General features: G+C 39.9%; 1 protein-coding gene across 1 annotated transcript in view; it reads right to left on the reverse strand.

The window, feature by feature from the left end:
- Positions 1-1,794: 1,794 nt before the first annotated feature.
- The window catches only part of LOC118599077 (interferon-induced very large GTPase 1-like), a 30,229-nt gene continuing 13,595 nt past the window's right edge, over positions 1,795-18,428 (reverse strand). The window contains exons 3-4 of the mRNA XM_036213343.1: positions 17,517-17,554; positions 1,795-7,398 (exon numbers count right to left, since the gene is read on the reverse strand). Coding sequence (XP_036069236.1) covers positions 2,551-7,398; positions 17,517-17,554 — 4,886 coding nt within the window. The 3' untranslated portion in view covers positions 1,795-2,550. The remainder of the gene's footprint in view (positions 7,399-17,516; positions 17,555-18,428) is intronic.

Genomic DNA, 18,428 nt, shown 5'->3' on the forward strand with positions numbered 1-18,428 from the left:
CATCCGACATGTTAAATGTAAAAATAAATGATGTATTCATATTTTTTCTGCAAAGTCGTTTATAAAATAAAAATGTGTGTACAACTTTTTATTTAGGAATACAAATTTTGAGAAGTAAGAGAATGGAGGATGAGCATATTGAGTAAAGGTTCAAAAGAAGATGCTTGCAAGAGGAGTCTGAGGCCCAATCCAAATTCTTCCCTTCTCCCTTCCATCAATTTGAAGTGTCAGTTTAAGTGCAAGTCGTGTCTGGGATTATTATTTTTTACATTTCACCTGGGCTGCACAGTGGTTAGCGCTCTTGCCTCACAGCGAGAAGGCCCCGGTTCGACTCCCGGCTGGGACCTTTCTGTGTGGAGTTTGCATGTTCTCCCCGTGCATGCGTGGGTTTTCACCGGGGACTCCGGCTTCCTCCCACCGTCCAAAAACATGCTTCATAGGTTAATTGGTGACTCTAAATTGCCCCTAGGTGTGATTGTGAGAGTGAATGTGTGTATGATTGAGGCCCTGCGACAGACTGGCGACCTGTCCAGGGTGTACCCCGCCTTCGCCCTTCAGAAGCCAGGTTAGGCTCCGGCACCCCCGCAACCCCGAAAGGGACAAAGCGGACAAGAAGATGATGAATAAACATTTCACCCTCCAAACGGAGGGGTCCAGAGTCCACCCTGAGAAGCGCTTTTCTTCACATGGATGCTCTATAGAACAACAGCAGTTTACATTTAAATGTAAGTAATGACTTTATGTTGTAGCATGACCTTTTTAAAGTTATAAAATGGCTACTTGTTATGCATATTCAACAGCTGGAAGCTCTGAGCTAATGCTAGTGGACCAGCGATTATTGATGATGTCATCGGACGAAAGTAACATCCGAAATAATAGACACTATTTTTTCATAGCCCTCTGTTTGGAGGGCTAAATGAAGGGGAAGGGAGAAGGGAAGAATTGTGATTGGAGTGTCTGTACAGGAGTGCTTAGGGAAAATGCAGGGAGCAAGATAACTGACTTAATTTCAAGGTCAAACCTTCTGAAGAGAGGTCGTAAGGTGAAGATGACAGAAGAGGCTCTACTTGATTAAGAGTTTGCCACCAATAGAGAAGAGCTGAAAAGTTTATGAATTATGTCTATTAGTCACTTTATAATTTAATACTTATTTGTATTTCACATTCTGAACTACTTTGTTGTTGTTTTTATTTTGTAAGTTTGTTTTTTTAAAGAAATTACTGCTCTGAAATTCAAGTATTGGCATTTTTCTTTGTCAGCAGGACAGGGAAGCAAGCTAACAAATTGGTCTACATTTTGATCTGCAAGATCTTAAAGAAATCTTAAATTTGACTTGAAGAAACTTGTAAGAACCCTGTAAACAAAAACAGTTTCTGTGGCTTTTGGGAGCTGGGTGTGGTAGCATTTCCAGTTTATGTTATCTTTTGTTTTTGCCATCCTCTTTTTTCAGGGGTGTTGAATTCTTCCTTTTTCCCACCTGGTTTTCCTGCCCTTGTAGTTGGTGCACCTGTGTTTGATTGTCTTACCTTCTGTTATAAACCACGTGTCCACTCCGCTTGTCGCCAGATCGTCTCGTGTGCCTTCTCGAGTGCTCCGAGCCTTGTAGCCGTTTCCAGTATTTTAGCCAAAAATGAACAAGGACCTTTACTTCCTGCATTTGTCTCCACATCTGAATCCTGACACTTTCTTATCTGTGTTACATTAGAGCACATGTTTTTGTATCTTAGAAAAATGACAAAAGCTAATTAAGACGGTAAGTTTTAACTCAAAAGTAAAAACCAAAGTCAATTTGAGATTCAAAAAGTTTAATTTTCACATCATATCACATATAGATTAGTAATTATAAGTCAAAAACAATGTTTTTTAAAGGATAACAAGTAATATTTCAGAGTAACATGATCACATACAACAGACCTTATTTTCTTTTTTGTTATAGTCAAAGTTTCAAAGCACATTTATACAAACAAGTCATTTTTCTATTCTCTGCATTTGCCCAACAGCTGCTGTTTAGGTTTTAAAAATGAAGGAATGAGTGAATAAATGAATGAATTACTGAGTTTCTGTTTTTAGTACGATGATTTTTTTGACACATTGAATTTTCTTTTTTTGTTTTGTTCAATTTGCATAAATAAAAGGAAAGAATAACAGATATGTAAAAAACAAAGTGAATTTGGGTCAAAAAGCAAATATAATGTTTCATAAACAGATTATTACAAAACTGAATTATTTATTTTTTCTAAATCAAATCTCTCTAAATCAAAGACAAAAAGCGGAAATAAAAAGCATGCAAAAGTAAATATACCGGTAAATTGGAACATTTTTGTTTTTCTCTTCAATATTTTAGAGATTCTTCAAGCTAATGTTAGATAATAGATTATATTAAAGTTACATGAAACATTGATTAAAAGATAAAATTGCTGCCATTCTGTTTCATTGATTCCGATGTTATTTTAAAATCTCTTCCTGTTCAGTTTGAGTAAAAGATGAAAATTTCTTTGTGGAAAATGATCAAATGAACATCTTTAAACCTCCTGAATGTTTGAAATTTTCTCACAAACTGCACATTTCATCCAGACTTCTGAGAGCTTCTTCTTTACTGTAATTTCTCCATTCAGATGGAATCTCTCCACGGTCCTGAAACTTCTTTTTATAATAATCTTCTATTTCCTTCTGAAAGCGACAAACAAACCATTTCCAGTATGGCAGCATAGATCCATCTGCAGTAATGCTCCATGATGCATATTCTCCTCCTGCAGTTTGATACAGTTTAAAAGGAATGGTGTTCTCTGATTCAGGACTGGGATAGAAGCTTTGATCACTTGTGACTGATGTGGTGCAGAAATCATTGTTTAGCTCCACTGTGCCTCTATAGTGCCATCCATTAACTCCAGAGGGTCGATGAAAAGGAACACTGTGTTTGTCTGGACTGTGGTCTTTGATGGTGTTGGTGCAAACAGCTGCACAGAATGGACATCGTTCCCAGCAGCAGTTACACAGCTGATCAATGAGGATTTTATCAGGTTTCTGTCTGTTATTGATCACCTGAGTCAGAGGGAGATCCTTCATCTCCTTAGTGATGATTTGAAGACCTTTTTCTATCTCATCACTTAAAAAGTCAAAGTTTTTTATGTCTCTGAAGTTCTGACAGGAAATGGTACCAATTGTCAACTTACAGCTCAGCGAACTGGAGAACTTCTTCACCCACATGTTAATGTCTCCTTTTTTAGTTTTGATATTCTCTGTTGTTTCAAATAAAGTTTGACTGATGAACTTCTGGATGTTGTCTGCATTTTTCTGAAGGATTTTCAGAGCTTTGTTGTTATTTTCAATAAACATGTAGATATATACTTGCATTTTTATAAATTCCTCTACTTGCTCCCTTGGATCTCTGATGTAGGTCATGAACTTGTTGAAGTCTTCTTTCTCTGCCAGATCCTTCAACACATGTTTCTCCAGGTTCAGCCTGTTCCCATTGAATGCTGGGACATTACACCTGAGTTCTCCAGCAAGGTCAACAGCAGTCTGGTTACAGACAGCCTCAACAGCAGAGACCTTCAGTTTCTGACAGATCATTTCTCCAAACACCACAGCAGACGAGCTTCCTTTACAGAAACTTGTGAAAATGTTGAAATATTCATTTTTCTTGCTGTTTAGGTAGGTCAGAACATCATTGTTGTCTTTGTAAAATTTGTGAGACTGTAAAATCCAGCCAGCAGTTTGATGGAAGATGAAAAGCAGAAGCTCAACTGTGAACTCCTTCTTAAGGGTAAATTTCCTCTTTGATTCAAATTCTGTCACATTTTCTTGAACATTTTTAGCCACTTCATGGAGGTAAGTTGATGTGTATCCTCTTGTTGCTACAGGTTTGCTCTGAATGATCTGCAGTGATTGTTGTTCAGCATTTTTAATAAAAGATCTGATCTGTTCCTGATCTTCATGTGACCAATGTTTAACTCCTACATATTTCAATGCAGCATTAATGGTATGATATTTCCTAAAATGAACATAATGAAAGTAATCCCCAGTTTTTGGCAGGTTTTTGTATTGCTTACTGTGTTTCAATTTATGACATAGATTCCATTCAAAACCAAGATCTTTAAGGACAGTTAACTGATCTTCTTCCAGGTTGATGTCCTCAATGGGTTTTGTATCTGAAGTTGATTCTTTAATCCAGTGACTCCAAACAAAGTCAAACTGCATCCTGAGTTCCTTTTCATCTTTTATGATCTCTCTTAACTCATGAGCGAGTTCTTTGCTTTTTTGCAGCAGTTTGTTCTCAAAATCTGTTTTCTTCTCATCAAGCTTCTTACAGGCTTTCTTCTGCTGAATGACTTCATCCAGTTTTCTTTTAACTCCTGTCAGAAGTTCTTCATGAAACTCTTTGATTTTGTTTTCAAATCGTCCACGCCACTGAACCAATATTTCTTTGTCTGCATCTTTCTCAAAGTATTTTGTGATTTCTGTCTTTATTTGTTCATATGTTTTGCTCATTTCTTTAGAAAGATCACTGAGTTCAATCTCATCAAATTTTCCTTTTTTTATTTGTGGATAAAGTCTGTTCTCAATGGTCAGCATCTCACTCCTCAGAGCCCAAGTCCAGTTTCCGTACTGGATCTCCAGTTTTCTGTACACTGAGATTTCTTGAGTGTTTTTGAAGCTGAAAACAAAGTTTTCATTCATCAGAGCGTTCCACAGGTCCTGAATTTTGCTGCTGAAATGTGAGAGTTTGATTCCATCAGACTCTGAAGCTTTAGACAGGATGATGCTCTTCAGTTCTTGGACACTCTCACTGTAACCTGGATTTGGAGGAGCCATTGGTGGACTTCCCTCCCACAGCTGAGCAAAGTATTTCACATCTTTTTGAACATCAAATGCAATAACATCACTGAAACATTCAGCATTAAATCCTTCCTCTTTGGCAGCTAGTTGAGCCATCTTGTCCAGTTTTTCTTGCAGTCGTCTCTTTCCGTCCATGTTTTTCTCTGCAGCTGTGATATCTGTAACATTCTGGTGAACAAACACACAACTTGGAGAAAGCTGAACTTTCTTCATCCTCATGAAAGCCTGAACTACAATCTGCAGGATGTCTTGCATCTCAGCTGGATTCTCACCAAAGATGTTGATCAGTGTTATGTTTCCTAAACCAACAACAAATGTTGCCAGTTCATTGTCGTGGTGAAGAATGTTGGGACCTTCCAGCTCAAGAGCTCTCAGTCCTTCAGTGTCCACCACTAGAACATAGTCAAACTTGAAGTCTGTCTTGATTTCCTCTGATAATTTGAGCAGCTGCATGTATGCACCCTTGGTGCACCTGCCTGCACTCACAGCAAAGTGCAGTCCAAACATGGTATTCAGCATTGTTGACTTTCCACTGCTTTGAACGCCCAAAACTGACAACACAAAAACTCTCTGGTCACCCAGTTTCTTGATGACTTCCTGTAAAAGACCAGAGATCCAAGTCAAAGGCACGTGACCTGCATCACCATCCATCAACTCCATGGGATGTCCAGATATCATCAGATCTGCAGCCAGCTCAGGGTATTTAACCCATTCAGTGTGTCTGCAGTGTGTTTGTCTCTTTAGAGATTGATGGGCTTCATAGATCTGTGACATTTCTCTGAAGATGTGCTCCAAACCAAAGGTTGCTGCCTGCAGCTTCTGTGATATTTGTTCAAGCTCAGTTTGTTTGACTTTTAACTGATCAGATTTGTCATGTTTCTTCTTTAAAGTCAAAACCTCCGACCACTTTTCATCATAGTTTTGGAGAATTGCAGAGAGATCCTTTGAGGAGAGTTCATCTATCAGGATCTGAGTCCATTTCAGGAAGTATTCTTTGTCTTTCTGTTCCAAACTCATGAGGCTGTCAGTGAATGATTTCATCAGTTCACTACAGGAAGCATCACATTGTTTCTGTCGGATTTGTATCAGTTGTTGATCTTTCTGACTTTTTTCTTTCTCAATGTTTCCTCTGAGGTGAAATCTTTCTTTGTTTGTTCTGCACCACTCATGCCAAAGTTGACCTTGACAAGGAAGAAAAGTATCTTTGATCCTGGAAACATCCATGTCCTGAATCACCTTCACTATGTTCATGGCAGCAGATTTTCCATTTTGACAGACTGTGTCGTCTTCATCCACTCTGACTCCAGAGATGTTGGACATCAACTCAAGACTGAAGGATTTGTTTGATCCAGACAAAATCTTTCCAATGATTCTCCTGAGTTCTTCAGAAACATCTGACTGACTTCTGTCTTTCAGACCCACTTTGTATTTTTGTGGTTTTATCTGAACAGCACCACAGTCATTATCAGCAGTGAGAACAATCAGAGGATTTGGAGATCTGATAAGAGTGGAAATGACTTTAGAACTTTCCTGACCTTTTTCCAGAGCTGGTACCAGAACAACTAAGACTGAAGATATTTCAGTCAGTATTTCACGTTGTTTTTCCATCAACAGAGAATCACCATGAAGATTACAGAAGCCAATGCAGTCAGAGAATGAATCATTGTCTTTTCCAGCAGGACAGTACCAGGCAATCTCTACAACTCCATCCATCAAATGACGAGATTTGGTGCTTCCTGGACAGTTTCTGTGGAAGAAGGTGTTGTGACGGTCGTTGATCAAAGTGTTCATGAGCTGAGATTTAGACTGAGACAGTGAACCCAGACGGAAGAAAGACACCAGTGGAGTTTCAGCTTTGCAGATCGGTAGACTCTTGATGGTGACACTCTTTGAATTATCTCTGATTTCAGTTTTCTTCCAGGTTTTTCTTATTTGTCTGAACGTCCACAGAGGACACTCAATCTCTGCTGCAGCAGGATCAGGAACAAGCAGAGGTAAGGCGTACTGACACTGTGACAACTTTGTGATCATGTTCTGCTTCAGGAAGCTGTCTGAGCAGTGAAATACAACCATCTGGATGTCCATGGGGTGAACATGATCCTGTTTGGACTGACTAGAATCTACATTAGTGCTAAAAAAAGCATCTAAGTCATTATCATCAGTGCTATCACTCTCAGAAATTGAGTCAGACTGTGAATGGTTTCCCTCAGAACTATCTGGTTGAACGGGGATAGATCTGGCTCTGTAATCTAATGTCATCAACCTCTGAAAAAAAGCTTGAGCTACATCTTTTTTTGGTGTGTCAGTGATCTGTTTCAAAGGAGGATGTATTTTAAGAAAATCTGCTGATGAAAACTTTTGTTCTCGTCTTTCCTGAAGCCTGCTGAAAAGGACTTCAACTTCATTTTGATGATTCTTCTGAAAGTTTTCTTCAGGAGTATTTCTCGACTGCTCATTCGATTTAGACTTAAACATAGAAATAATATTTATTTTACTCCAGGGTGTAAAGAACCATCTTGACCATGCGTTAGGTTTATAGACTCCAGCACCCTCTGGACCCTGTAAAGAAAAATGAGAATGAAGAGATGATAGAACATTTTAAATCCGTGTATAATTTGTTCATTCGTTTTTCAATTCAAAATCGAAAAAGGAAAAACCAACCGTTTTTTTCGTTTTTCGTTTCAAAATCCAAAACCAAATAGGGAGCCATTTTTTGTTTTGTGCACCAAAACGAAAAATCGGATAACGGTTGTTCGATTTGGTTTTTCCGAATCTTGTTTTTGACACGGGGGGAACCCAGAAGTAGTTTGCATGGATTCTTATTGTGAAAATCTTCTGCACTGCGCCCTCTGTAGCTTTCTTTTGTCAAGGAAAAGGGATCATTTTATTATTGTTTTGTGACCGTAAAAGTAAAGTCAGAGACCGGAGGACATGACAATACATCCGTTCCAGGTAAGAATCAGTTATATTATTTTTTTCAGTCTGTCTCTGATGATGTGAGTTTGCTACTTTGACAAGCTAGCTGTTGCTTACTCCAAAACGGGGCATGCACAGAGTTCGGTAATGGAGACGAGAACATGTTTAGTGAAAATGCCTCAGAAACATGCTTCGAGCCTCTGGCACGTTCCTTCCTACAGGCAAGGAGTCGCCGGTAACTAAAGCCGCATTTTCTGCTGCTTTTGATGAGACTGTAAATGTCAGTTTTTACCTGTAGCTATTTCCTGGGGTTATTAAACCAATTATGTAATTCATTCATTCATTCATTTTCCTGTCCGCTTCTCCCCTTTCGGGGTCACAGGGGTGCCGGAGCCTAACCCGGCTGCTGATGGGCGAAGGCGGGGTTCACCCTGGACAGGTCGCCAGTCTGTCGCAGGTCCACAATCACACACATTCACTCTCACATTCACACCTAGGGACAATTTAGAGTTACCAATTAACCTATGAAGCATGTTTTTGGACGGTGGGAGGAAGCCGGAGTCCCCGGTGAAAACCCATGCATGTACGGGGAGAACATGCAAACTCCACACAGAAAGGTCCCAGCCGGGATTCGAACCGGGGCCTTCTCGCTGTGAGGCAGGAGCGACCGTGCAGCCCTCCGATTATATGATTAAATATGATAAGTTGTTGGCTGTACATTCAATGAAAAGCACTAACCAGCGGTGTCTCGTCTTTTTCGAACCACATTGTCAGAATGTTGGTGACGGAGCTCCCGGCATCCCTCACATGCCTGGAATGTGCTGTTAGCTAGCTAGCTAGTGCTAGCATCAGACACCGCGGATCAGCGACCAAAACGGAGCTTTGTTTGGCTAATTTAAGATAACAAACACGAAATATGAAACAGTCGTCGTGGAAAAATGTACCAATGGACACTAAATAGTTATCAGAAAAATTGATATAAATTCTTGCAGGGAAAATACATTTGTCACAACAGCAGTAGCCAATAAATTCTGTTTAAATGTTGTGTGTTGTTATATTATGTGTTATGATATTGTATATTGTATATTTGTTGTTTTCATTGCAAAACTATTTTATTGAATCTTCTATTTATTGAGATAAAGATTTATTTTCTTTTGTAGCCATCATAGTGTTTTCAATGTCATAAAAATGTCTATACATAAACTGATAAATAAAATGATTAGCTACAATACTATTTAACATACTGTGTCGAGTTAAAATGTGTTTTTTTCTTGCAGGTGAAGTTTCTAGAAGCAAAGTTCCAGAGCAGTTTTTACCAGAAGAACAGAGGACATCTCTATGGGGAAGTACAACAGAGATGAAAGTAATCTCACTATAGAATATAGCACACAGACAAATCACTAGGACAGATTTATGTGGAATATAATCATTAATAGACCCTTTTCATGGTAACGTCAGACAAAATGGTGAACGGCAAAGCTGGCAGCTGAACGCTGTTTGACACAATTGTACATAAATAATAAAAGGTAACCGTGCCAATTTCAACAGAAACATGTTCGATAAACATGTCCACCATCGTCTCAAAACCACCACACCTTACTCTACACCCACCCCCTCTCAACCCCCTCATTCCTCATCAACACTGGCCCAGACGGCATCAGCCCCAGGATCCTGAGGACCTGTGCCGCCCAGCTATCCTCTGTTTTCCAGCGCCTCTTCAACCTGAGCCTCAGCCTGGAGAGGGTACAGCCCTCTGGAAAACTGCATGTCTGGTTCCTGTCCCCAAGAAGACTCCCCCATCTGGCCCAAATGATTACTGTCCTGTTGCCCTCACGTCTCACGCAGTCAAGGTGCTGGAGAGGATTCTGCTGGCTCACCTGGGACTGCTGGTGAAACCATCTCTGGACCCCCTCCAGTTTGCTTACCAGCCACGCCTGGGGGTAGATGACGCTGCCATTTATCTGCTGCAGCGAGCTCACTCTCACCTGGATGGTGGAGGAGACACTGTGAGGATCACATTCTTTGATTTCTCCAGTGCCTTCAACACCCCCCAGCCCTGCATACTGAGTGAGATGGGTGTCAGCGGGTCCTTGGTCTCCTGGATCACTTACTACTTGTCAGACAGGCCACAGTTTGTCTGGCTAGGAAATGTCATGTCCGACGTGGTAATCAGTAGTGTTGGAGCTCCACAAGGCACAGTTCTTTCACCCTTCCTGTTCACTTTGCACACCAGTGACTTCCAGTATAACTCAGAGACATGTCATCTTCAGAGGTTCTCTGATGACTCTGCGGTTGTCGGCTGTATTAATGGCAGACAGGAAGAGGAATACAGGAATGTGGTGAATGAGTTTGTGAGGTGGGCTGGAGTTAATCACCTGCTGCTCAACGTTGACAAGACCAAAGAGATGGTGATCAACTTCCAAAAGCAACAACTGTCTCTCCAGCCCCTCAGCATCTCAGGCAGGGATGTGGCTGAGGTGGAGGAATACAAATACCTGGGAGTAATCGTTGACAACACACTGAGCATGAAGACCAAGAGCACAGCTGTGTACAAGAAGGCCTGCAGCAGACTAAACTTCCTGAGGAAACTGAGGTCCTTCAACGTGTGTGTAATGAAGAGGCAGGGGCGTTTGGATCCATATGCAGATAGTTTAATAGCAAACACAAACAGGCAGGGACAAGGCAAGAACAGTGGTCAAAAACAGGCAGAAGTCAAGTAACAGGAATCTAGCATAGAATATGGATGGAGCGATTGCCGAGCAAAAAAAAAAAAAAAACAAGACCTCACACTGAGCAGAGCTCAGTGACTATCTAAATACTGTTTGTAGTGATGAGCTGATGGGAAACAGCTGGGAGAGCCTGGGAAGAGGGAGCAGAGGCTGATGGGATATTGAGTGTTGTAATGGCAGAGGGAGTGTCAATACTCTGGTGATGGCTCCCTCTGGTGGCCAAAAGGGGACATGGCAGCCAGAGTCCTGACAGTGTGCAGCAAGATGCTGGAAATTTTTTACCAGTCTGTTGTGGCCAGCACGTTATTCTTCGCTGTGGTCTGCTGGGGGGGTAGCATAGCTGCCAGTGACACGAAGAAGCTGAACAAACTTATTAGAAAAGCTGGCTCTGTAATTGGATGCAAAATGGAAATTTTGAGGCAGTGATGGAGAGGAGGACCTTGAACAAACTCGTATCCATCATGGATAATCCTCAGCACCCTCTTCATCCTGCGCTTGACGAACAGCGGCGTGTCTTTTCTAAGAAGTTAAGGCAACTTTGCTGCCACACCAACCGCTACAGGAGATCTTTCCTGCCTCGTTCTATTGAACTATATAACTCATCAGCCTTGTGCCCCAGATAAACCCACTGGATGTCTGTCTGGAAAGCTGTAAAGTGTGGTGCTCCCTTAATTTTCTTAATTTTATTTTTTTTATTTATATATATGTTTTTACTATTCACTGTTGTTTGTCTGTCTGTTTGCTTTTTTAATGAGTCTGTACACAGTGCTGCTGCAACGTGAAAAATTTCCCTGGCAGGGATCAATAAAGTATCTTTATCTTATCTTTATCTTATCTTATCCTATTTTATAAATGTTCCGTTGAACTGTATTTTCATTTCCTCTCTTAGATCGTTCACAAATCTAAATATAAATTTGAATAATCCCTAAATATTGAATGTTTTATTGAAAATATCCACCTTTCATTTGAGCAGATATTATTCTAACTGATTTCTATTTTGGCTGATGTTATTTGCACATGTTTGTAGTGTAATCGAGCACAAAAGGTGATAGAAATTCTTGTTGTTCACATTTAATACCTTCGGAAAAGACGCACATCGCTGCATTGCCTGTACACATTTTAATCGCTTCCCAGGATAAATTTACTTGTTCTACAGGATATTTTAGGGGGCAATTGTAAAAACAGGAATGGTTTGGCTAAAAATAATGTTGAGAGCATTTTTGAACCATGTATTTTCAGCTTTCAAAATAAGAGTAGCCAAGTAAACAAAAAATCTTCTCTGGGCGAAAATATTTTATAACATTACATGGAAATAGTCGTTTTCATATTTTTGGCAACAGTTTTCAATTAATTATATTATGTTTAGCCTTTATTTTCCCACAAAATGGACACATTTATGAACAAAAACAAGGAGGAGTGATGTTGGAACCACGGCTGAGCTAACAGCAGCTCACTGACCGCAGTACAAAACATTACAACAGGAATAAGTTTGACTTGAATGTCCGACAGGCTGGAATTGTCTGACTTTTGCTCTGTTTACAATGATTATTTGAGAACGGAAAATTTAGACAACTTTTAACTGGTGAGAAAAGATCTTCTGCAGCTCCACGATCATATGAATCTGTATGTGCATTTAGTATCAGATGATACTGCGTTGAGTAAAAATTTGGTTGTTTTTCTTCTTCTCCAGGTCAAGTCTCCAGAAGCAAGATTCCAGAAAAGTTTTTGACAGAACAACGCAGAGGGCAGCTCTACAATCAAAGTAATATATATATATATATTAGGGCGGTCAGATTTGTCACGTTAATTACGCGTTAACTGTGTTAAATGTGCATGACGCCGACAATTTTTAAAATCACGGATTTTCTCATACGTGCCTTTCCACACCGTGTGCAGGCGTCACTTTGTCATCATCCTCTAACTCACTGGCTGCTCTCACTAGATCACGGGCGGGTCTCCAACAACCGAGCTGTTAGCTAGAACCGGCCCGGCGCCATTACGTGGAGACCTACTGCACCCTAACCCGGCTCCGGTTCGCGTCCTAAAAAAAGGCCACATATTAATTTGTGATTAATTAGCGATTAATCGTGAGTTAACTATGGACAGTGCGATTAGTCACGATTAAAAATTTTAATCACCTGACAGCTCTAATATATATATTTAATTAAAATTTTAATTATAAACAAAATCATATAAGTGCCAGATAATTAAAACAAACCATGTTAAATTTTAGTCAGAGGAACACCGAATTGTTTGTCATGGTGCCTCTGTCAGTCTCCTCCCCCTCTCCACCGGGCTACTGATCATCCCCAGCTGCGACCACTCACCTCATCACCCCGTCTGCCTTTTAAGGAGCTCCTGGATCATCTTTCCTCGCCAGTCCGTTGCCCCTGATGGTGCATAGTTGGTCACCTCGCCTGTGTCACAGTCTTGCCACGCTCTTGTCAAGACTCTGTCTAATTCCTTCTCTACTCCTCCTCAGGAATCTGTTACCACGTGTGGTCGCGAATATCAGCCTACCCGGATTCCCAGTTTGGTCTTCGCTCCAGCGGTCACACCACGAGCCTCTGCCTCTCGCCTGGAACCCATCTCCTACCCTGCTCACGCCCTACCTACCTTCGTGATCATTAAATCCTTTACCTGCCATGCTCGTCTCTCGCTGTGCTTCTTCCGGGTTCCAGTGTCTGGGTCGCTAAAGTGTTCTGTAGTCATGACATTGTTTGGCTGAAACAATGTATTTTAATCTGATACAACCTGTTATCTCCTCATTTTACTGATCTGAATTACACAAAATTAAAGAATAATAGCTGCTGGTGGTTTTCTTTCAGGGATTTCAGTGGAGCTGGGGTCCACTGATGATGAAGCTGGGAGCAGTGTTAATTTCGTTGACAAAAAATTTTCGTCATTGTCTTCGTCAACGACATTTTTCACCCAATGAAAACGAAATGAAACAAAAACACTCTTGCCCAGACACGAAAACTTTAACTAAATTGATAGACATTTTCGTCAACGAATAAAAACGACACGAAAATGCTGATCGAAGGCCACATCCAATCATAATGTCTGCTGGTGGAAGAGGGCGGGAGCAAATGCAAAGCGATCCAATCAGAACACAGAGCCCTTCAGCCCGCCCGGGAAGACGCTAATTCAATTAATTGTGTCTGTGATAAAGGTGAAAAATGTCAATTCCAGGTAGAAAAAGAAGGGTACGTGTAGGGACAAATGTTATATTTAACACAACCCTCAACAAGACATTGTGTGGAGCGACCATCACAGGGAAAAACACAAGAAAACCTGAGGCGACGTTTGCAGACAAGCCAGCCTGAAATCCACGCTAAGGTAAAGATGCAAACACGATTATTTCTAGTGTATTGCTGACAGGTTTGCTGAGAAAATGCTGATTAAGAAGCCCACAAAGTAAACCCCTCAACTGTATCTTTGTTTTTGTTGAAAGATGGATGAATGTGAAATTGGTAATAAATATACCTCATTGAAATAGTATTGTAGCTAATCATTTTATTTATCAGTTTATGTATAGACATTTTAATGACATTCAAAACACTATGATGGCTACAAAAGAAAATAAATCTTTATCTCAATAAATAGAATATTCAATAAAATAGTTTTGCAATGAAAACAACAAATATACAATATCATAACACATAATATAACAACACACAACATTTAAACAGAATTTATTGGCTACTGCTGTTGTGACAAATGTATTTTCCCTGCAAGAATTTATATCTATTTTTCTGATAACTATTTATTGTCCATTGGTACATTCTTCCACGACGACTGTTTCATATTTCGTGTTTGTTATCTTAAATTCAGCCAAACAAAGCTCCGTTTTGGTCACTGTTTTTGTGTCTGATGCTAGCACTAGCTAGCTAGCTAACAGCACATTCCAGACATGTGGGGGACGCCGGGAGCTCCGTCACCAACATTGACGTTTCGATGTGGTTCGAAAAAGACGAGACACCGCTGGTTAGTGCTTTTTATTGAATATACAGCCAACATTTCATATTTAATTACATAATTGGTTTAATAACCCCAGGAAATAGCTACAGGTAAAAACTGACATTTACAGTCTCATCAAAAGCAGCAGAAAATGCGGCTTTAGTTACCGGCGACTCCTCCTTCCTTGCCTGTAGGAAGGAACGTGCCAGAGGCTCGGAGCATGTTTTTGGGGCGTTTTCACTTAACATGTTCTCGTCTCCATTACCGAACTCTGTGCATGCCCCGTGTCGGAGTTAGCAACAGCTAGCTTGTCAAAGTAGCAAACTCACATTCAGACAGACTGAAAAAAATAATATAACCGATTCTTACCTGGAACGGATGTATTGTCATGTCCTCCGGTCTCTGATTTTACTTTTACGGTCACAAAACAATAATAAAATGATCACTTTCCCTTGACGAAAGACAGCTACAGTGTGAGCAGAGCAGCAGATTTTCACAATAAGAGTCCGTGTAAACTACTTCCAGGTTCCCTCTTGTGTCAAAAACGTGATTAAAGAAAACAAAACCCGTTATCCGATTTTCGTTTATTCGTTTTGAATTTTGAATCTAAAAACGAAAAAAAAACGTTGGTTTTTCGTTTTTTTCATTTCCGATTTTAAATTGAAAAACGAATGAACAAATGACACATTAATTATTTTAAGTGCTTATTGTATAAATGCGACCAAAGCGAGATTTACTAATTCAAACTCTGACTGGATCACCTTCAGAGCCCTGAGAAACAGATGCACCTCTTTGACTCGCAAAACTAAATCTGATTTCTACTTAAATTCTATCTCAACAAATCTTAAAAATCCTACTAAATTCTGGAAACAAATCAAAATGCTAAGTGGACAAAATGTGAAATCAACTACACCTGCAAACCTTGTAGTGAACTCTGTTGTCATACAGCAGAAAGAGGAAATTGCAAAACAATTAAACAAACATTTTACTTCAGTGGGCTTAGTCCCTCTTTCATCTTCACCAGTGTCTGGTCATTCTCTGCCTGCTTCCTCTATTACAGCATCTTCTGCATCTTCTAATGCAATCAAATTTGTCATCCAACCAATTTCCAATTCAGAGTTGTTAAAGTCCCTGAAAGCCATTGATCCAAAAAAATCTCCTGGTCCAGATGATCTAGACCCCTACTTCCTAAGACTTGCAGCTGATTTTATTGTTGAACCCATCACCCATATTTTTAATTTAAGTATTCAGTCAAACACAATTCCCAAAGTTTGGAAGGCAGCTCATGTTCTCCCTCTCTTGAAAGGTGGAGACCAATCTGAGCTAAACAACTACAGACCCATCTCCAAATTATCAGTTCTTGCAAAAATTCTTGAATCCCATGTAAACTCTCAACTAAAACTCTTTTTAGCATCTATCTCGGTTCTATGTGAAACTCAGTCAGGTTTCAGGACAGGCCACAGTACTATAACAGCTGCTGTATCTGTAACAAATGACATCATCAATGCCCTAGACAAGAAATTGCACTGTGCAGCCCTATTTGTGGACTTATCTAAAGCCTTTGATTCTGTAAACCACCAGCTTCTACTACAAAAGCTGAGTCTTATTGGTCTAGGTGATTCTGCTATTGGGTGGTTTAGAAATTATCTATCACAGAGAACCCAGTGTGTGATTGTTGAAGATGCAAAATCTGACTTCATGAACATCAATAGTGGAGTCCCACAGGGATCCATCTTAGCTCCTATCCTTTTCACCATCTTTATTAATGACCTGGGTAGTCATCTGCCAAATGTTAAATTCCATCTTTATGCAGATGATACCATCATTTACACAGTTGCTTCTTCTGTCAGTCGTGCTGTAAATGAGCTTCAGGAAGCCTTCAATCAACTTCAGTATTCTCTTCATCAATTACAGTTGACCCTAAATGCTAAAAAGACACAATTCATGATATTTTCCAGGTCTCGTTCACATGATGCACTGAAGGCTGATATTCATACTTTGGAAGGAGTGAAAATTGAAAAAGTGTCCACATATAAATATCTGGGTGTGTGGATTGATAACAAACTGTCTTTTACCTCTCACATTGACCACTTGCTAAAAAAGCTAAAAGCACTTCTGGGTTTCTACTACAGAAATAAATCTTGTCTAAGCCCAGGTGTGAGGAAAAGACTTGTTCAGAGCACCTTCCTCCCAATTTTGGATTATGGGGACATTCTGTACATGAATGCTGCCTCGTCAACTCTCCGTAGTCTGGATACAGTTTACCATAGTGCCCTGCGTTTTATCACAAACTCTGCATACAGAACCCATCATTGTGAACTGTACTCTCTGCTCTCTTGGTCTTCACTCAAAGGCAGGCGACAGAAACACTGGCTAACATTCACGTATAAGGCCATTCTCGGTAAACTACCTCAATATCTGTGCCGTCTTCTTTCTCCTGTTAACAACATATACAACTCTCGCTCCTCACTCAAATTGCTTCTTTATGTCCCCAGATTCCTCAGTGAATTAGGAAAAACAGCCTTTTCCATTGCTGCTCCGCTTTCCTGGAATAATATTCAAAACTCTCTGCATCTAGATGACCTTATTCCATTGAATTGTTTTAAAGCAAAACTTTCTGAGCTTTTAAAAGAAACATGCACATGTCACCCTTGACCTATTTGTACCACTCTTAATTAACCTATTAGTCATTGTCCTACTGTTCATTTTAATTGCATTTTATTGTATTTTATTGTAATTGTATTTTTATATTTAACTGTTTTGACTGTATTTTATTTTGTATTGATGCCTTTTGGCCCAGGTCTCCCTTGAAAAAGAGATGTAGTCTCAATGGGATTTCCTGGTAAAATAAAAATAATTAAAATAAATAAATTATAGTGGACTAAAAGTTCATTTTTTCTTACAAAGGGTATTTATTTTCAGTTATTAAAAGACTCAAACTTTCAAGTAAATAAGTTGTAAATGTACAGGAGTAAAGACAGAAAAGGTTGAAAAGTACCAATAACAAAAACAATAAACAGCAAATGGAAGATAAGAGAACAAGAATCCATCTGAACATTATTTTTGTTTTACCTTTGTTGTTTTTCCACTTCTGTCATCATCAAAAAGACCTAAAGAATCAGAACAGGTAATCAGTAAGAAATAAGTCATCTCAGACATGCTGGATAGATCAGTTGGTTGGTTGCAGGACTGGGACAAACAAAATCAGTTTTTGACTCCCATTTTCTATAGAAGAACAATCTAAACCTATGTGATAAACTAAATAAACCGGACTTAGGAAAAAGATGCCTTCTGACTCTTATTGCATGAAGGAAGAGACACACAATCCTGGTTTTAAGGTTCCCCTTAAAACAGTCAGCGCACTCCTCCTTTATGTATTTTTCTAAATAAATTGTAAAAAAAAAGGCTTTGTTTTGGACAATACTACAATTTGATTTAATAAATAAAAAAAAAACGTATCAGAGGGGGGTTTAGAGAGAAAAGAAGCAGAGGGTAGTAACGTCATAAAACAGCCAGCTATAAATTGCAATCTGGAATGGGCGGGCTCTGTCTAAACACAAACTCAATGATTACAAACATACCTGTTGGCTATGATAGTCTTCACATTTAAACTAGTCAAAATGTACAAAATACAACAGCAGTTCACACACACTTATGCATATAAACCCACACATGTAAAGCCTTTCATATTGTCTCACATATACTATTAATGTGAAGGTGAGCTGACACCTGTGCTCAGGTTAGTGTTTATGTTTTGCTGAGATGGGTGATAATAGAACATACAAAGGGGGAGAGCGCCCGGCCATCCCCACACCAAGACCCCCCGCCGAGGAAGCAGTCAGGACCCCCCTACACCCACCACGGGGTCACAGAGGGAATCCGCCCTGTCAAGCAATCCCGCCAAGCACCCAGACCAGGGCGCGTGAGCCCGCCACAGAGGCCTTCCACTCCGTGGAACAGGAAGGCACAGGAGTACAGATAGTG

Source organism: Oryzias melastigma, linkage group LG8 (assembly GCF_002922805.2).
Source record: "Oryzias melastigma strain HK-1 linkage group LG8, ASM292280v2, whole genome shotgun sequence".
Lineage (NCBI taxonomy): Eukaryota > Metazoa > Chordata > Actinopteri > Beloniformes > Adrianichthyidae > Oryzias > Oryzias melastigma.